Source organism: Muscardinus avellanarius, assembly GCF_963383645.1.
Source record: "Muscardinus avellanarius genome assembly, chromosome: 5".
Taxonomy (NCBI): domain Eukaryota; kingdom Metazoa; phylum Chordata; class Mammalia; order Rodentia; family Gliridae; genus Muscardinus; species Muscardinus avellanarius.
In genome coordinates, this window is record NC_137790.1 from 74,461,888 (window position 1) to 74,481,566 (window position 19,679).

The window sequence follows — 19,679 nt, forward strand, 5'->3', positions numbered from 1 at the left end:
ATATAGGCTCAAGGCCCAGTTATCATAACCCTTCTCTTGACCTTGCTACTCTAACAGACTCTCATCCCTCATCTCCCTCTTCTTTAAAACTAGAGGATTTATTGCCTCTATTTCCTCCCCTTGGTTTCTTAATCTAACCTCTCAGTCGTCCAAAAAAAAAAAAAAAAAAAAAAAAAGGGAGAGGGAAAAGCAGGAACCAAGAATGAAGAACAACCTTTTCCAGTCTTTGAGAAAATAAATAAAAACTGGCTCCACCAAGAGTGAAGACAGACTTGCAGGCTTGTTTGCCTACAACACTCCAACAGCTGGCCCCAGAGGGCGCGTGGGAGAAACAAATAGCTAAGAAAGACCTGATTTCTCTAGTGTGAGGACAGTATCTCAGCCTGTGGGGCAATTTGGTTGGGGTTGGAAGGATCATACTCACTGGCTGAAAGATCTGACAAAGGAGGAAGGTCCCTTAAAGAACCAGGAGTCGGCTTCCATCCTGCCTGTGCCCCACCTCCCTGGCCTGCCCTTGGGCTCCTGGAGAAGCCCCCCTGCTGCAAGGGTAAGATAGCTCCATGGGAAACCACAGGAGCCAGGGAAAGATTTCCCACACACCACACCAGCTCAAAGCAAGCTGTGCTTGGAAAACAAAATGAGCGTGTATGGGTAGAGCTCATGGTCACAGTGGCCAGATACAAGTGAGGCTCACAGGATACACTGCTGGGAACCATAGGAGACGGCTCAGGGGGGCTACTGCAGGACCACAGTACCACTGGGTTACTAGGTGGGAAAACAGACAGAGGAAACACATGGCACTTGAAGTCTGGAAGGGATCCCAGGGATTTAAGACCAACCTTCCATCCAGAGTAGGGCTCTTTTCTCTGGCACCCACCACGTGGGTACAACCCCTCCCCCCCAGCGCACACTCACTGCCACATGGGCAGCCTGCTCCACTGCTGAGCTGTATTCCTTGTTAGAAAATTCTTCCTTACCCAGGGCTCCAAACCTCTGTGGCTAACCTCCTGCATCTCCTGGACAGAAGGGTCTGTTCCTACTTCTATAATGATGGCCAAAGTCCATTAACAAGCTTTTTCTCATGATGCCTCCTAAGACCCAGATAGGAATTAAGAAATAGAGAAGGCGCTCTGAGTCTAAAGGAGACATATTTATAAACTGTTAGAATGCACAACAAACCACTTCTGGACAACCCAGGCAGTGTTCCCCCACCTGGGTCCTTGCCCGCAGCTGCTGCCTGGCCGAAAACTCAGCAAAACTACAAGATAAGCGAAGGCGTCTGGAGGGACCACTCCTCCAGGCAGTGTCTGCATCGGGGGTTGTGGTGACAGGGACATGAGCTGGCCTCATTCTAGGAAGCCCACACACGGGCGGAGGGTTAAGATGCTCATGAGACACGCCACGGAGAATACAGCAAGGTCAGAAGAGTGAGGACAAGAGGAAAGGGCAGGGAGAACTGGCACAAGATCTCAGAGCCCGCTCTGACTCTAACCCCAGCTCAGTGCAGGCGGCCGCCCCTCCACAAAAAGCCGACCAAGAGGGGCGACTCACTCTCTGAAATCACCCCACTTCCATTCTTAGGTGTCCATTTCCCACTGTATAAAAGCCCTCTTGCTCTGCTACTCCTATCTGATATGTCCTTAAAGCTGGGCGTAGTGGCACAGGCTTGTCATCCCAGTACTTGGGAGGCTGAGACAGGAGGATCACAGCTCACTGAGTGAGGCCCTCCACAACTTAGACACTGTTTCAAAATAAAGAATTAGCTGTGCATGGTGGCGCACGCTTGTAATCCCAGTGTTTGGGAGGCTGAGACAGGAGGATTGCACAGGTTCGAAGCCTGCCTCAGCTACTGAATGAGGCTCTCAGCAACTTAGTAAGACTCTGTTTCCAAATAAAGTATAAAATAGGTCTGGGAGTAAAGCCCGGAGGTAGAAAGCCTCTGGGTTCCACCCCAAGTACAATAAATAAATACATACATACATACATACATACATACATACATAGAATAAAAAATAGGGCTGGGGTGTAGCTCAGAGGTAGAATGACTCTGGGTTCAATCCCTAGTACTGAAAAAAATATTTTTTTTCTACAACAAAGTCAAGAAGCTGGACAGTGTGAATGGAGGGTTCTGCTCCTAGAGCCCTCCTCGGCTCCGTGCAGTGACAGAGGGTGGGGTTTCCTCTGCACGCGTCAACATCTGTTCTAAACATAGCCCCCAGAGGAAGACACCGTCATCTGAATGTGGTGACCGCACAGAGGAAAGCAGTCAGGACAGTGACCTTCAAGCTCTGACGGGCCCCAGCACATGGCCCTTCTGACAGGTTCCCCGTAAGTCTGCGGGTGCCCAGACCCATTTCATAATAGACTTATTTACACACATGGACCACGCGAGTGTGACAAGCGAGCGAGGTGGGCTTCAGCACGACCCATAGCAAGCACAGGAGGGCCTGGCAATCCAGGAGTGTCCTGTCCCACTCTGCTGTCTTAAGAGAGGAGACCTAGATGGGTGCCTTGACATGTGGGCGGCTTGCTGCCCTGGATCACCTGGGCAGACAACACTCGCATAACCTCTCTGCAAAGCTGTTCAAATACAAAGGCATCCTAGAGCAAAGATGCCACCCTGGGAATGGTTTCAATGAGGACAGAAGCGTTAGCTTACGCTGGGCATGGCAGCGTATGCCTGCAATCCCAGTACTTGGGAGTCTGAGGCAGGAGGGTCACGGGTTCAAGGACTCTCAGCAACCTAGTGAGACCTTGTTTCAAAATAAAAAATAAAAAAAAAAAATAGAGCCGGGCGTGGTGGCGCACGCTTGTAATCCCTGCGCTTGGGAGGCAGAGACAGGAGGATCGCGCAGGTTCGAAGCCAGCCGTGAGCATTGGCTTAGGAAACCCTGTTTCCAAATATAAAAATGTAAAAATAGGTCTGGGAGTGTAGCCCGGAGGTAGAAGGGCTTCCAGGAACCCCAGTACCACCAAAAAAAAAAAAAAAAATAGGGTTGTGGGTGTAGCTTGGCGGTAGAATGCCCCAGGGTTCAATACCTGGTATCATTAAAAAAAAAAAAAAAAAAAAAAAACAGGCTGTGGGTGTAGCTCAGGCAGAATGCCCCCCAGATCAACCTCCAGTGCCAAAGAAAAATTTAGCTTTAAATGAACAGGTTCAAGCTGGGCGTGGTGGTACATGCCTGTAATCTCAGTATTTGGGGGGCTGAAACAGGAGAATCTCAGGTTTGAGGCCAGCCTCAGCTACTTAGGTCTTCCACAAGTTAGTGAGATCCTGTTTCAAAAATAAAGAATAAGAAATAGGACTGGGCGTAGAGCTTGGCAGGTAGAATGCCCCTGAGTTCCATCCCACGTACTAAAAAAAAAAAAAAAAAAAAAAAAAGACTCTCAAGGTCCATCTGTCCAATTAAAATTAGCAGCCACCCAAATGAAGGGGTCCTGGTGCCAAGTATCAACACAGCCCACAGCCTTGAAGTCCTGAGGCACCTGTTCCCCTCCTTTTGGAAAAGACCCACTGCCCGGTGAACAGAGGCTGAGGGGCAGAGTCAGTGGTTGTGAGGTATGCTTAGATACACAGCCCAGAGAGAGGCTAAGCATGTTCACTGCAAGGCCAGGGTCCATCCACATGCTGACCCTAGGACAGTCCTCCCTGTCCCTGGAAATCTTCCATTCCCCACCATCAGAGATGCTACAACTGTATCTGACATCCCACAGCCAGCACACAAGCAGGAATAAGTGTCATGGTTCCTTGGACTAGGACTTGGCCCTCTTTGGAAGTTCATTCTTCCCAGTCCTCCTGTGTGACCTCAAAGGTCCACAGACACTCTCAAGTCCAGGTTAAGTCCACTGGCCTGTGGGTCCAGCTTCTGTCTCTGGCTCTGCTATGTCTAGCTATAGGGCATTTGAGAAGTTCTCAGCCTTCTCAGGTGTTTCCTCATCAAAAGAGGATAACACAAGCTGGGCGTGATAGTGCATGCCACTAATCCCAGTACTTGGGAGGCTAAGACAGAAGGATCCAGGTTCCGGGCCAACCTCAGCAACTTAGTGAGACTATGTTCCAAAATAAAAAATAAAAAAGGCTGGTGGTGTAGCTCAGAGGTAGAATGCTCTTGGGCTAAATCCCAATACCCCCCTAAAGGTGGGAGGGGGTAACATAAGCACCTTCAAGGAAGAGAATGAAATCAGCTTTTGAAGTGCTTGGTGCAGGCGTGGCTCCCAAACTCAGTCAGCCACTGGTGATCAATCCATCATTAGTATCTGAACCCCGCAGGAAAGCAAAGCGACCAGATCAAGCCCTGGAGCGAGAGGAGCGCTGTAATGCCGCCACGCCGTGGGTCCTGAGGAGTCTGCCCGCCCAGGGAGCCCAGGCATCAGTCTTACAACCGGAGTGAAGTTCGTGGCAGTAGCAGCTGTGGCCATTTCAACAGTGCCTCCATCATGGAACCTCCTGGGGGTCTTGCACCCAGTAAGTACACAACACATCTTCACACATACCAATGAGCCCTTCAGGCAAACGCTGGGAGAGGACAGGCTGAAGGAAGGAAAGAGGAAAGAAAGGGGCCGACCTGGCCGCCGGGAAAGGGGTCGACCTGGCCGCCGGGGCGCAGACCCCACAGCGGATCTGGGCGGGGCCTGAGGAGTCCTAGTTCCAATGTGGCGCACAAGGTAAAAGAAGGTTAGGTCTCTGTGATTGGCTTCCCAGCCCATGCTGACGTTAAGCCCGATCCCATCACTTTGTAATAATAAACAGGCTCTCCTTAGTCATTTGTTTTTCCTGCTTCCACCCATACTTCGCAATGAAATATCTTCTTTAAAAAATCTGTTCTGTGGTTAAACTTAATGAAGCCAAAAGTGTAGTGTTTCTTTCCTTGGGAGAAGAAATCTTGGCCTGTGACTCAGGGTATAAACATCCACTCCAATCCCAAACCCATCCACATGCAGCAGAACTTTTTTTTCTTTTTCCTTTTCTTTTTGTAGTACTGGGGATGGAACTCAGGGGTGTTCTGAGCTATACATTCCCATCCCTAGTTTATTTTTTTTTTTTTTATTTGAAACAGGGTCTTGCTAAGTTGCAGAGGGCCTCACTAATCTGCTGAGGCTGGCCACAAGCCTGTGATCTTCCGGTCTCAGCCTCCCAAGTATTGGGGTTACAAGTGTGAGCCACCACGCCCAGCAGAACATTTCTAATGTGGCGTCTGTGGCAGGGTCTGATCCAAACTGAAGATAATTTAGGTAACGTTATGAGGTTAAGTCATACGCATTTTCCTTTCCTTACAAGAGAAAATCTAACAGGCAAATATCACTGATAGTTAAATACTGATAACTTCATGTGGGTCAATATAATATTTACAAACATTGTTTTATTTACCTTCTAGTAGATTTGTAAGCTGAAATCAAGTCCCTGAGGATAAGGACTTTTTAGTTTTCCCTATTATACCTATCACTGAGTTAGAAAGTATTGCCAAGAAATAGTCCTAGTTCCATTTCATAGGACAGGTATAAAGCCCCGCAGACACCATGATATCATAGGGGAGGTGTGGGGCAGGGGGACATGGGTGTTTCCGAACTTCAGAAGCAAATGTGAACACAAACTGTTTCTTCACCAGATGTTTGAAAATGCACCAAGCAGGGAGCTACATGTTGGAGATGTACAGTCATGAGAAAAGAGACATAGCCCCTGCCTTCAAGGATTTTACTGTCTCAAAGGGAAGGCATACATCAGTCAAGAAATGGCTCAAATAAAAATAAAGTGAGCTGGGCGTGGTGGCGCACGCTTGTAATCCCAACATTCGGGAGGCTGAGACAGGAGAATCACAGTTCGCGGACAGCCTCAGCTACTTAGTGAGACCCTGTTTCAAAATAAAGAATAAAAAATAGGACAGGGGGTATAGCTTGGAGGTCGAATGTCCCTGGGTTCCATCCCTAGACCTGCAAAAAAATAAAAAAAATAGGCCGGGCGTGGTGCCGCATGCTTGTAATCCCCACGCTTGGGTGGCTGAGACAGGAAGATTGCAACAGATTCAAAGCCAGCCTCAGCTACTTAGTGAGGCTCTCAGCAACCTAGTGAGACCCTGTTTCCAAATAAAATAGAAAATAGGTCTGGGAGTGTAACCTGAAGGTAAAAGGCCTCTGGGTTCTATCCCCAGCACCACAAAATAAACAAACAAATAAATAAATAAATAAATAAAAAACATAAATAAAGTGAGAGCTGGGATAGAGTGACCAAGGGCCTGGCGCTGGGAGCCGTGACCTAGTCAGAATGACCAATCAGGGAGGCTCCCCTGACCAATAGACAGCGAGGCTGAGGTCTGCAACACAAGCAGGCACAAATTAGACAGGAAAAGAAAAGCAGGTTGTGAGCAAAAAAGGAGGGATGAAAATGAGCACAACTCCTTTTAGGGCAGGAGAACTACTCCGTGTGACACCACAGTGGTGGATACACACGATTATACAGTTGTTAAAATTCACAGAACAAGATGGGCGTGGTGGCGCACACTTGTAATCCCAGCATTCGGGAGGCTGAGACCAGAGGATCGCGGTTCGCGGACTGCCTCAGCTACTTAGTGAGGCCCTATGTAACCCAGTAAGACCCTGTTTCAAAATAAAGAATAAAAAATAGGGCAGAGGGTGTAGCTTGGAGGTCAAAAGCTCCTGGGCTCCATTCCCAGACCCCCCCACACACACACACACAAAAAATCCACGGAACAGAAAACAGAAGCCAGCACAGTGGTAAACGCCTGTAATCTCAATGATTCAGAATGGCAGGTTCAAGTCCCATCTGGGCCTCTTAGTGAAACCCTGTGTCAAAATAAAAATTAAAAAGGGCGGGGTATGGAGATCAATGGTAGAGCTCTCCTGGGTTCAATCCTCAGTCACAGACATCCACACACAGCCGTAGACTATACAACACCAAGACTGAGCCCGAATGTTAACTATGGACTTTGGTTAGTGATACATTATGTCAACACTGGTTCACTGACTGGAACAAGCAGATCATGCTCTTGTGGGATGTTGACAGTGCAGAAGGCTGGGGTCAGTGGAGGATGCTCTAAAAAATTAAGACTATTATTAAGAAAAGAAGGAAAACAAGGGAAAAGTATTCCAAGCATGGGAAACCTCATGCGCAGAGGGCCTAGCAAGGGCCTAGCAGGAGTCAAAAGCAGCTGCCTTGAGGTCACCATGGAACCAAGAGGCCACGGTAAAGGCTGGGGAGAGAGTGGTGCCAAAGACCTAGGCCATGACTCTTCTCCCAATGCACAGTCCAAGCGAGAAGCCCCTGACTTGAAATGAAACACTGCTGTTCTCACCAGGTATGGAAACATCACCTCAGTCATCCAAGGGGCCTTCTGGTCTTTCCTATCTAGTCACTGAAGGGCCGCCGGCACGTGCGGACACCTATGGCGGAGGGGGTCCCTAGCTGGTTCACACTAGAGGGTGCGGAGAGATGCAAACGCTCACGCTTGCCCTGTCAACCCCACTGAGATGTACCCAGCCTTTCCCACGCCCCACGCAAGGACAAGCAGCCGTCAGCAGGGCGGCAAAGCCCACGGCATGGCCGAGCACGGGCTCACAGACAAGAGATGTCACCACAGAGGCCAAGCCAGTGGAGTGATTCACAAACACGTGTTAAACCACAGCCATCTCAATAGAGAGCCCAGGGGACCCGGCACCACCAGACAGGGACTCGGCAACCACAGCCATCTCAATAGAGAGCCCAGGGGACCCGGCACCACCAGACAGGGACTCGGCAACCACAGCCATCTCAATAGAGAGCCCAGGGGACCCGGCACCACCAGACGAACTCGGCAGGGTGGAGGGCGCATGCACACCAAGGAAATCCCACACTGTGGAGGCTTCTCCTGAAGGCACTGCGGCAGTGGAAGAGCGAGCACACTGGTGCTGTGGGGAGCCCCGACCCGGCATCCCCCATGTGTGGAGACAGATAACAGAGCAGGCGGAGGTGCCTCGGACGACATGGGGGGCTGCCTTCTACAGGAGGGGCAGGCCATTCCCTACACTTCTCAAGTGCTGCTTGGAAAAATGACACAAGTCCAAGGTCAAAAGAAATCAGGCAACAAGTCAAGAGTCCAAGCCAACGTGTGGGAAGTGCGAGAGGGGCGGGTGCAGAGAGGGAAGCCCTCACAGCTGTGCCTGACTGTGGGACTGGGGGGTCTCCAACCTGCAGCAGCCCCTGTGGGGTCTGAGGCTCGAAACGGGACCAGGAAGCAAGAAAGCCAAATCGAGAGCTCTGAGTAAAGGGGTGCAAGGCTGTGAGCATGTCCTTTGTGAATGGTAGCTCCAGAGGCTTCCCTGCCAGCCCCCTACGTTTCCAGATGAGTACACACAGCCCCAGAGAGCCCCAGGGGCCTCCACGGAGCCAGCCAGAAGCAGAAGAGGCAGAGCCCAGGCAGGATGACGCAACTGTACTCTGCACCTCGCTGCTTCCCAGACAGTGACTGGGCGACAGACAGGCACAGGCTTTAGAATCAACCAGCCCTGATCCCAACCCCGGTCCTGCTCCTCGCTAAGTGTAACGGATTCTTGTGATACTGTTTCTTAACCACCGCCAGTTCACTGGAGGATTCTTACAAGAATTAAGGTAAGCGGCTCAAGGTATTGCTCAGTGGTAGAGTGCTTGCTTATCATGCATGAAGCCCTGGGTTCAGTCCTCAGCAACACACACACACACACACACACACACACACACACACACACACGGCATCAAGATTGCCATGGTCAGGATCTAGAGTGGCCCCAGAGCTCATTTGTTGGAAGCAGAGTCCCTAAAGCAGCAAGGTTCAGAAGTGGGGCTTCGAGGCAATGACTGGATCCTGAGGGCCTGACCTCATCAGTGGACCGATCCACTTAGTGGCTAAATGGACCACTGGAAGGAGGGACCTAGCTGAGGGAAGTAGGTCCTGGAGATGTGCCCTTCCCTTCTCTCCTTTGTCTGCTTCCCAGGTGCCCTGAGCTGAGCGGCTTTTCTCTACCACGCCCTCCCACCACGATGCTCTGCCTGGAGTCAGCCCTCTGGGGCTGCCATCTTCATTTTAGATTAGAGAGGTTTTACCAGCAAAGAAATGAAGGACTAAATTCATAACAAAAGAAATTATATTTAAACAAACCAACTGTATTTACTTTAAGACTTACTCATGCACCTATTTCTGAGAGGACAGAAATGCTTTAAATATTTTACACTCAGTGTAAAATTAGAAAATCAGGATTAAAACAATCTGACTAAAGGATGTGGAGGCTAAATGCTGGGCCACTGGAAGCTGAGGCCAAAAGAGAAATGTGCTGGGTTACACAGATCTCATTTTCTGGCTGACGGGAGAGAGTGGCCTATTGAATCCTGTGCAGCAGGATGTCCCCAGCCAAGCTCGAATGTGTAAGCAACTTCTTCAACCTAAAGGCCCTGAGAACAGCCCAGGGTGACTGGCAACTTGGAACTCAGAGCTCCTTGGCAACTGCTCCCACTCTGTCCTCCCGAGGCCAAGGCCATTCCATGTTTAGGGAGGATAGGAAAACAGCCCTCGTTCCAGTCTGAACCACTTGTCACACTTCTACCCGTACAATTTCAAAATAAACTACTTAGAGTCAACCTGTAGAAAGCCCCAGGAGAGCACTATAAGCAGGTTCCATCATACACTTCTGGGTAAAGATAAAAAACGAAGGTAGTGGCATTCTCCAATCCCACTGCTCCAGCAGGAACGGTGCATCTGGAAAAATGCCCGTGGGGATGAGAGGCATTCTGCAGCCACAGATGGGTTGAGCTGCCTCTCCCAGCAATGCAATCGCAGAAGACAGCTCCAGACTACCACTCGTAGAAACAGTCCTTAGGATCCTAATAGAAACAAGTAGCATCCTTCTTTTTTGCAAAGAACAGCTTTTCAGGAAATACAGAACAGGCCACAGAGGTGGGATTTAAAGTCGGTCATGTGAATGTTCCGTAACATTGCATCCCACAGATTGATTGCTCACAGTCTGTCCCAGGGAAGCCAGACTGAGAACGAAACCAGAGTTAAACCGCTCCCTGGGGACAGGCCTGCTGGTTATCAGCTCCATCTCCAAGGGCACAGGGTCGGAGGAAGCAGAGCGCAAACTGCTTCGGGGATTGTCCAGCAACTCCAGCCCTTAGGAGGCACCCAGCCAAGGGCACGAGATTCCAGCCTTCTCCCTCTGGTACGCTTCATTTGCAGGATTAAGTAGAAGGGCTTTGAATCCGGGTGAACAGGAGGAGGTGGGAAACTCAGTAAACAAAGCAAGGAATGCTTAGGGCTTCAAACTGATGTCTGGAATTTGCTTCAAATTATCGAAAACAGAGTGATTGTGAACACAAATGCAACTGCTGAGAATTAACAATGGAGACAATAGTGATTTCACTATTCTTCCCACTCTTATATGTCAGAAATGTTGCATAATAAAATCATGCATATTCACTGTGGAAATTTAGGTAAGTATAAAATAAAATCACACAGGATCCTATTACCTGAGACAACTACCTCTGTCATTTTGGTCTACTTCCAGTATTCTTTTTTTTTCTTTTATTTGCCAAACAGGAGCAACCTCTTCATATTGTTTCATAACCTGCTTTCTACTCCCCTCTCAATTTGTCTTAGGTAATATTCACGTCATTACACACACACATGCGCGCGCACACACACACACACACACACACACACACACACACACACACACACTCTCTCTTTTGGTACTGGGGATCCAACCCAGGAGCATTCTACCATCAAGTTATACTCCCAGTCCTTTTCATTATTTTTTATTTTGAAACACTGTCTTACCAAGTTGCTGTGCCTGTGATCCTCCTGTCTCAGCCTCCCAAGTACTGGGTTTACAGGCATGGGCCGCCACACCCAGCAAGTCATTAAATATTTTTAATGGTATGAGTGTTGCATAGCCTTTCATCAAAAGGAAGTCCGTGATCTATTTCTGATTTTTGCTATAATAAGCAAGGCTATGGTAAACCAGAAAAAATAACATTTATTATAAATAGGTGGTTTCAAGTGAGTGAGAAATGGCTTAATACATGCCTAAATAAACTGATGGCACAAAGAAAAAGAAGATGTGAAGAGAGAAGCTGGCAGCTACTGCACTGTGCAAATTTTTTTTTTTTTTTTTTTTTTTTTTTTGCGGTACTGGGGATGGAACCTGGGAGCATTCTACCTCCAAGCTACATCCCGAACTCTATTTTATTCTTTATTTTGAAACAGGGTCTCACTAAATTGCTGCGGGCTTCACTAAGTTGCTGAGGCTAATCTGGAGCCCACAGTCCTGTCTCAGCCTCCCAAGTCCTGGGATCACAGGCGCACACCACCACACCCAGCCTAAAAGCCAAGGGTGGTCTGTTTTCTCTCATATGTGGAAGCTAGAGAGAAAATAGAAAATAAAAGGGACTTCCGTTATATGTGGAGAGAAACTAGGAGAATAGCAGAGAGGATTGGAAGAGAAAGGCAGGGAAGGGAAAAAATGAGGCTTGTGTAAGGGAGCAGTTCAAAAAAATATTACATTCATTTATGAAGGTATTACTTCCAAACTCACTAATATATACAGTAAGAGACGAGAACGGAGTAGGGTGGAATGTGGAGGGACACGCACCAAGCAATGTATGAAGGTATCACTCTGAATCATCACTCTATGGTGCATAGTTATAATGCACCAATAAAATGCGTGGGTATAGACAGACAGATGAACTTGTTATAGGGCTGTAAAACCTCAATTCTTTTTTTTTTTTTTTTTTTTTTGTGTGTGTGTGTGTGTGTGGGTCTGGGGATGGAACCCAGGAGCATTCCACCTCGGAGCTACACCCCCTGCCCTATTTTTTATTTGAAACCGGGTCTCACTGAGTTGCAGAGGGCCTAAGTAGCTGAGGCTGTCCGCGAACCGCGATCCTTTGTCCTCAGCCTCCCGAATGCTGGGATTACAAGCGTGTGCCACCACGCCCGGCTAAAAACCTCAATTCTTATCCACCGAAGAAAAGATTTCATCTGGATAGACGCCACTGGGTCGTCATGAGAAACTTTACTGGGTAAATCCCACAGGAGAGTCGGGGCAGTCCCAAGGGAAGAGAGTAAGCGCAAGAGAGACCCAGAGCAAGCGCCCCTTCAACAGGGTGGGCCTTTTAAAACCTCCAGGAAATCCACCCCTTTTTATGTATATTCATTTTGGGTTTCATGCTGCAGCTCAGTGCGGCTGCGCAAGATTGTCTCATGTGAGAAACGTAAACTACAATGTCTGGTGGGCTGGTAGTCTGTCACAGCTGGACGGGATCTGTCTTTCCTTTCAGGAAGGCTTTCCTGTCCTTTTGATTTTTGCCCAGCCTTATTTTATCTTTCCTATCTAACTGCCTAACATTCCCCACCCTGAAAAAAGAAAAGCCACAAAAATCTCAGGGGGGGGGGAGGAATCTTGTGTTTTCTCTGCACTCTCTGTCCCCGTTGAATGTCTGTGAAGACAAGGCCTCCTACAATTAATATCTGAATGCTAGTCAAAAAAAGTTTCTGAATTGAGTAACTGAATTCATAAACTATTTTGTAACACATTTGAAAGATCCAAGCTGCACCCACCCTAGCTGTGTGCCATCTGGCTGCTTTCAGACTGCTAAAAAAACACTGAGGACCTCTGAGTTAAACCACATGTTTCTGGCCAGCAGCCATCCTGGCCGGGAAGCCACTGTGACCTTCTGCTCCAGGTGGAGCCCAGGACTCGGAGGCCAAAATGCCACGCTGGGACCCCAAAAAGGGATATGCTACTTCCTTTACCTTTTTTCTTCCCCATGTCCCTCTGTCTACCATTTGTGGTTTCTTATTTCATAAAGGAAGACTGCGGCTCTCTTCCTGTCCTTGTCAAGGACTGAGGGGACAGAAAAAGGAAATGAGCAACATACTGAACACACGCTCTCTGAGCCACAGAAGTGGACAAGTCGGTGCTGACCGCTGAGCAGGTGACAGCGCTCTGTGGGTGGCCTCCCTGAAATGGGCTTTAAGCTCGACCCAGTCCTCCCCACAGGAGAGTCCCCCAGCACACCCTGCAGATGACCTCACCGGGCTTCCCAGGAAGCATTACTGCTTATACACTCTAAAATGATCACTACAGAAAAACACTCAGTGTCTGCAGAAAGTGTCAAAGTAGCAAGCGCAAGAGTGATTTTTTATTTTTATCTCTTGCTATTGGTATTGTGGTTGACAGTAGAAAAATATTTAAAGATTATATTATTGGCACTATTCCAGCTATATATTTCTCTGAGATTGGAACTGCTCAAAGTATGAGTTCATTTCTGACCAAAGTCTATGTCCTCCCTCTGGATCCGTATCTCACAGAGAAGGAAAAAAGAAAATAGATAGAACTTCCTTTTTGGCTAGCTTTCTCAATAGGGCAATCTTTAAGGTATACCAAAATTGGGTCAGAATGCTCTATGAGCTTCAATGCATATGAGTTGACTTTTACTGGGTTTTTTTTTTCCTCCCAATAAGTAGTGAAAAGCCAAAAATACAAACACAGAACAGCTGTCTTCTGGCAAGCCAGGAGCCCACTGCACACAGCCACACCCTACACAGAGACGCACACCAGCCTTTCCATCCCCACACTTCAGCTGACACATCTGCTGCAGTCCCCGAGGTGCCACTGACCTCACTCTCTGACATAAGGGTGGACAGGAGCCACATGCTGGCGCGGCTCAAAATCTGCCACCTCCTGCGGGAGGTGCCGACCCTGACGCTCTCTACCTTGACCTCCCCGTGCGGGCATGGGACCAGACAGAAGCGTTACCTTGCAGACAGCCGCCTGGAGTACGGCGTCAAAGCCCCCCTCGGGGGCATCACGGTTCCGGGACACTCTCTGCTTTCGAACTTCCTCATTGAAGCTGTCGACTCTGTCCGTGAGAGGCAGCAGATGGCGGAACCCAAAGGAGGGGACGCAGTTTGGAAATAACTTGTAACTAGAGAGAAAGGAAGAGAGGAGTCACTTTCCCACAGTCTTGTCTGAGTCTTACCCAAGTACCCTGGGCATCCGCTGAGTGCCTTGGGAAGCACCAATCAATATTTGCTCAGCACCTAACACACACCCGGGTGGGAGGTGTGCGGGGAGGCGCTCACGCCACGGAGCTCATGTCAGGTCTCAAATGTCACGACCGGACAGAGGCCCTACTGGCTTGAGCAGCACTCTACCAGGAACAGGTGACCAGCCTCGGGCCTGTATGAAGCCGAGCAGGCATGGGACATAGGGTGTCATGGGGGGAAGAACAATGATAAATAACAGCCCCCCTCTCTGCACAGCCCGGCCCTAACTGCAGGCAAGACAGCATATACCCAGCGAGTGGATGGGATGGTGAATGGCTCATAGGGAGTGGAGACTGGAAGAGGCGCCGGTGAAAATGGAAGGGCCTGGAGAACATCCTGTTCCATGAGATAGCCAGTCACAGAAAGGGAAGGGACATATGTTTTCACTCCTATCAGAAGCTAGAGAGTAATCGGGATACAAGAGGGACTTAGATAGAGGAGGAGAAATCCCAGTGGAGGGGAGAGGGGGTCTAGGGGGAGGGTGGTGGAGAGAATGAAGGAAACACTTCCATATGAAATTATCAATGCCAATCTCAATATCATGTAAGTACAGGGAAGGGGGAGTGAGGAGGGAGCACGGAAGCTCACCGAGTACTGTGTACAAACGTCTCTATCACTCTCACTCTCAACTTCATTATTCTGGGAGACTACAATACACCAATAAAGGTGTATTTAAAAAGAAAGAACCAGAGAGAGAGGGAGAGAGAGGCTGCCATGGTTGGAGGAAGTCTTGACATGGGCCTTGAAAGCCAAGTGGGCCCAGCAGTATGCACAAGGTGGACAATGTCCAGCGAGGGGAATGGAAGCAATGGGCCTCTAGGAAGCCGGTTCTCACGCCTGCAGTGCTGCGGCCCCGTGACAAAGGGTTCCTCACCTCCGACAACCCACTCGGTGACCACCGGATGTGCTGGCACTAAAGAGATGCTAACTGGAACAGGAACCAGAAGGTTCTTTCTGCTCTCTCATTCATTTATAAATAGTCCACTGATAAACTATCTGCTCTTCTCAATGCACAGATGTTGAGGAAACCGTATCTGGAAACTTGGAAAGAAGGAAGTGCCGCATGCCAACTGTAGGCTAATTTCTGGCCTTTTTCTTGAGATGTTGGGCAATCTCCTCTTGGGTCTCCTGTGGAGATGGCAAGGGGCCCTGTTTCTGGAAAAAGTTAGCTCCCACTAATAGTTCTGGGAGCGTGGGCTTTATATATAGCTAACAAAGTGGGAAGAGGGGACTTATTTTAAAAATGGGTTCACGAGCTAAGTGAAGAGAAGGAAGAGACTGGCAGCCAGAGAGCAGAATACGCGCAAGAGTCCTGTGGCAGGAAGGGCCAGTGGAGAGTGAGGAATGAGGACAGGCTGGCGGGGCTGGTGGAGGGAGCGGAGCATGTAAAGGAAGTCAATCAGTCTCCCTCTCTCTCTCTCCCTCTCCCTCTCTCCCCCTCTCTCTGAACAAGCACTGAAGCCTGGGAAAGGCTTTAGATTCCAATTTAATCTGAGCTCATGGCTGGAAAACAAGCTGAGCAACTTCCAGGAGGACCCTGCCTTCCCCGCGGCCGGGAAGCAGGCAGGTCCAGGCGGGCTCCTCTCTGCGGAGGAGACCTTCGGCTCTCTAAGGCGCCACTCACTCCCGCTCAGGGCCAGGCTCTGGCTCCAGCCGCCACAATCACAATAGCAGGGAGCAGAGCTTCCAGCAGCCTGCTCAGACCTGAGCTCTCCCTCTGGGGCAGGTGGCAGCAGCAAGACCTTCCCTACTGCTTTCCCTCTACTTTCTCCCTTCTCCTTCCCCAAATCTTCACCTACAACTTGTGCTTGGACGGGTCAGGCTCCTTTTGAACCCGTGCCTCGGGCCATTAGTTCATTCTGTCATAAAGAGAATAGTCATGGAAATCACAATCCCACTGGGAGAAAGGACTGCGGTCCCACTGGACGAATGGACATCGCAGAGGGGGGCAAACACATCCACCAGTCTCTCCTGCTCCCTCTGTGCTGCTCTGGTCCACGATTTAGGAATTCAGGCGTGTGTTCATTGCCACAGCTGGCCAGCTGTGTTATGGAAAGGGAGGGGCCGCATAGCTGCAGTCAAACAAGACGACCTACGAAGGAAAAGCGTAGCTACGGCAGGTTTTACAGCTTCCCTTTCGCTCCTGCAAACAGCAATGAGCAGACACATCTGGCTGTGGAGAACAATTGCTTCATAATGAGGAACTAGAAAATGCGTCTGCCAGAGAGAAGCCTGAATCGCAAAGAATTTACCATAACAAATCAGAGACACTTCTTCCCAAGAGCAAAACAGCTCTGCTGCACAGACTTGGGAATGTCTGCACTGGCACCGGGACAGCATGTTGCCTGTGGCTAGTCGGCTCAGTTAATCCCTGGGAGTGCTGGCTGAGGCCTGGACACCTGGCTGCTTGGGAGTCTCCTGCTAGGAGACTAGCCCACTCCTACTGTGTCTGCTACAGGACCCAGTTTAGGGTTATTCAGGGAGTTACTAAGTTGAAGATTAACCAGGAATATGAAAAATCACACACACACACACACACACACACACACACACACACACACACACACATATAGTTAAGGAGCTATGGGAATGTCTCTCTTCTTCATATATATGTATATGTGTATATATATGCATATATATGGTGAATTCATTTTGAAGACATTAGATCTAGACAAATCCAGTTAACAATACAATGTTTGGAACAAGATTATGGATTGAACTGATGTGAAAAGGCTCTCTTATTCTAGACATACAGAACTTCTGGACAAAATATAATTTTAAATCTTTTAGAGCCAGCATTTGGGAGGCTGAGACCGGAGGATCGCGGTTCGCGAGAAGCCTCAGCTATTACTTAATGAGGCCCTCCGCCACTTAGTGAGACCCTGTTTCAAATGACACATGCCTATTATCCCGGTACTCGGGAGGCTGAGACAGGGGAATCACATGTTTGAGACCAGCCTCTGCAATTTAGTGAGGCCCTCAGCAACTTAGCAAGACCCTATTTCCAAATAAAAATAAAATTGTGCTGGGGGTGTAGCGAAGAGGTAGAATGCCAGTGCCTTTGGGTTCAATCCCAAATACCTAAAAAAAAAAAAAAAAAAAAAAAAAAAAATTAGATAGAGAGCCAAGAGTGAAGCTTAGAAGGGAAATCCCAGGTGAGCCAGAAAGGAAGATGAAAGCACCTGACAGGTACCAGGGCTGGGGAGCATGGCTGGGAGGTGTGCGGGAGGGAGTGCACCCCAAGCCTTCGGGCCGGAGCCAGACAAAGGCCTTAAAGGCTTGAGCAGGACTTTACCAGGAGCAGGTGACCAGCCTCCGGCCTGTAGGAGGCTGAGTCCTGAAACAGGGCACTCTGCATGGAGCCAAGTGTTACAGAGCGCTGCCACACGCTAGACCTGAAACAGAACACCTCGGCTACTCTGCGAAAGAGGCCGGGAGCTTACTACCTACTCCAGGCAACGAGCAAGAAGAGCCACTCATAAAAACTGTCACTACAAGCCGGGCGTGGTGGCCACGCTTGTAATCCTAGTACTTAGGAGGCCCAGACAGGAGGATCCAGGTTCGTGGCCAGCCTCAGCTACTTAGTGAAGCTCTCTACAACTTAGTGAGACACTGTTTCAAAAAAAAAGAATAAAAAATAGGGCTGGGAGTGTAGCTCGGAGGTAGAAAACCCCTGGATTCCACCTCCAGTACCACAAAAATAAAATAAAATAAAAATAACTGTCACTACAGGCCAGAACAATCAGAATTTATGACTTTTATTGTAATAAAAGAACCCCAACGGAGAAATTAACAGGAAAACTAGTTCCACAGTAAATGCTAGAGGTTCCCAACAGCAGTAAACTTATCCGGCACTGCAGGAAGCCGGCACACACGCAGACGGTCCTCCACAGAAAACAGCCAGTGAAGATGAGCTGATGGGAAGCTATAAACCCAGAGACGCTCACCACCACGAGGGAGTGTCAGCAAGTGCAAATCAAAGGAGTCACAGCCCAAGAACTGGAACAAAATGCCCTGAAATCCCTTAAGGATATTGAAAACATTGAAAAAGAGGAAGGAGTAAAGGCCAGACAGGATATTAGAAAAACAAAACCAAAACACCAGAAAGTTAAAAAAAAAAAAAAAAGGCATGAAAAACAGAAAGGACCGAAAAAGAACTAAATAAAAATTATGGCCACAAAAAATATAGTCACTGATGTTTAAAACCGTAATTTCAAGCCAGGCGTGGTGGCACACATCTGTAATTTCAGTAGTTGGGAGGCTACGAAAGGAGGATTGCAGGTTTGAGGCCCGCCTCAGCAACTTAGCAAGACCCTCAGCTACTTAGTGAGACCCTGTTTCAAAAAAAAAAAAAAAAAATAGCTGAAAGGGCTGGGAGTGTAGCTCAGAGGCAGAATGCCCTTGGGTTCAATGCCCTTGGGTTCAGTACCAAATAAGTAAATACATTTTCAGCACATGGATTAAACTGAGACTTAACAATACAATGGCAAACTGGAAGAAATTTCCTATTATATAGCTAGGAAAGAGACAGAAAGAGGTAAAAATTGTGGAAGAAATTAAGAAACGTGAAATCTCTTTGAAACTCCAACTGACACCTGGTAGTGTCTGGATGAAAATGGAGAGAAGGGAGAGAGGACGCAGTCGGAGGTGGGGCCAGCACGGTCGAGGGGAGGGATGCTCTCCCGGGTGGGACAAGCAGACCAAGCTGCAGGCGACACTAAAAGCCCATCCAACCTGGACACACGGAGGGCTCGACAATACTGAATATATTAAGAGCCACTAGAGAGAAGCACAGTAAGTAGAAAAACATCAGACGTCACATCGACCACAAGAGGCCCGGAGACGGTAGATTAACGCCTTCCCCGTACCAAGGAATACTGTGACTTCCCGGGATAAATACACACCCGGCTAAGAGTAGGAAAAATATAAATCACGAGAGATGAAATACATTAGCTCACGCCCAAGTGCTTTTACATATGTATTTCAACATCAGCTCAAAGCCGCTAACAAAAAAAAAAAGTGCTCAGAATTGGAGATACCCAATCCTATGTGGGCACTCTTCCCAGTGAAGCGATCCCTGTTACCCAGAATAACAGCTGAGCACTTCTTTAATCGGATACTGAAGTTAACTCTGCGCCTTTTTTTTACCCCATGGCAGCCCTGGTACCGCTTCCGATTTGGCATTTCTGGTACATTTTATAATGAGAAGGGATGAGTCCAAGATCTAGATCTTATAACAGAAATGCCTAGAGGAGAGGACAGGGGGAGGAGCCCCAGGAGAGCCGCAAGCACACCGGCTGTCCTTCCCTGAGGTGTCCTGCACAGGTGTTAAGCCACACTGCCTGACATTCCCAGTCCCCCAAACTGCCTTGGGGCTACCACCGTTGCTCCCACCACTGCAGGAGAGAAAGACCTTACTGCAGGTGGGACGAGCTCTGTTTTTTCTCTCCACATTAGAGGAAACCAAAACCAGGCAAGGATATCAAAAAGGTCCCGAGCCCAGCACAGAAGGCAAACGAGAGAAACAGACCAGCAGTAAGACAAGAGGGCTTGGTGGGGATCGTGGCAACGGCCCAGCCTTCCCAGATCTCCTGGTTGTTTTTTTTT

At 48.7% G+C, this 19,679-nt stretch overlaps 1 protein-coding gene across 2 annotated transcripts in view; it reads right to left on the reverse strand.

Moving 5' to 3' along the window:
* Positions 1 to 19,679, reverse strand: part of ITGB5 (integrin subunit beta 5) — a gene marked incomplete at both ends in the record, with an annotated part of 131,174 nt that overhangs the window by 70,877 nt on the left and 40,618 nt on the right. For both annotated transcript variants that reach the window (XM_080696225.1, XM_080696226.1), the window contains one exon: positions 13,783 to 13,951. In XM_080696225.1, coding sequence (XP_080552351.1) covers positions 13,783 to 13,951 — 169 coding nt within the window. The remainder of the gene's footprint in view (positions 1 to 13,782; positions 13,952 to 19,679) is intronic.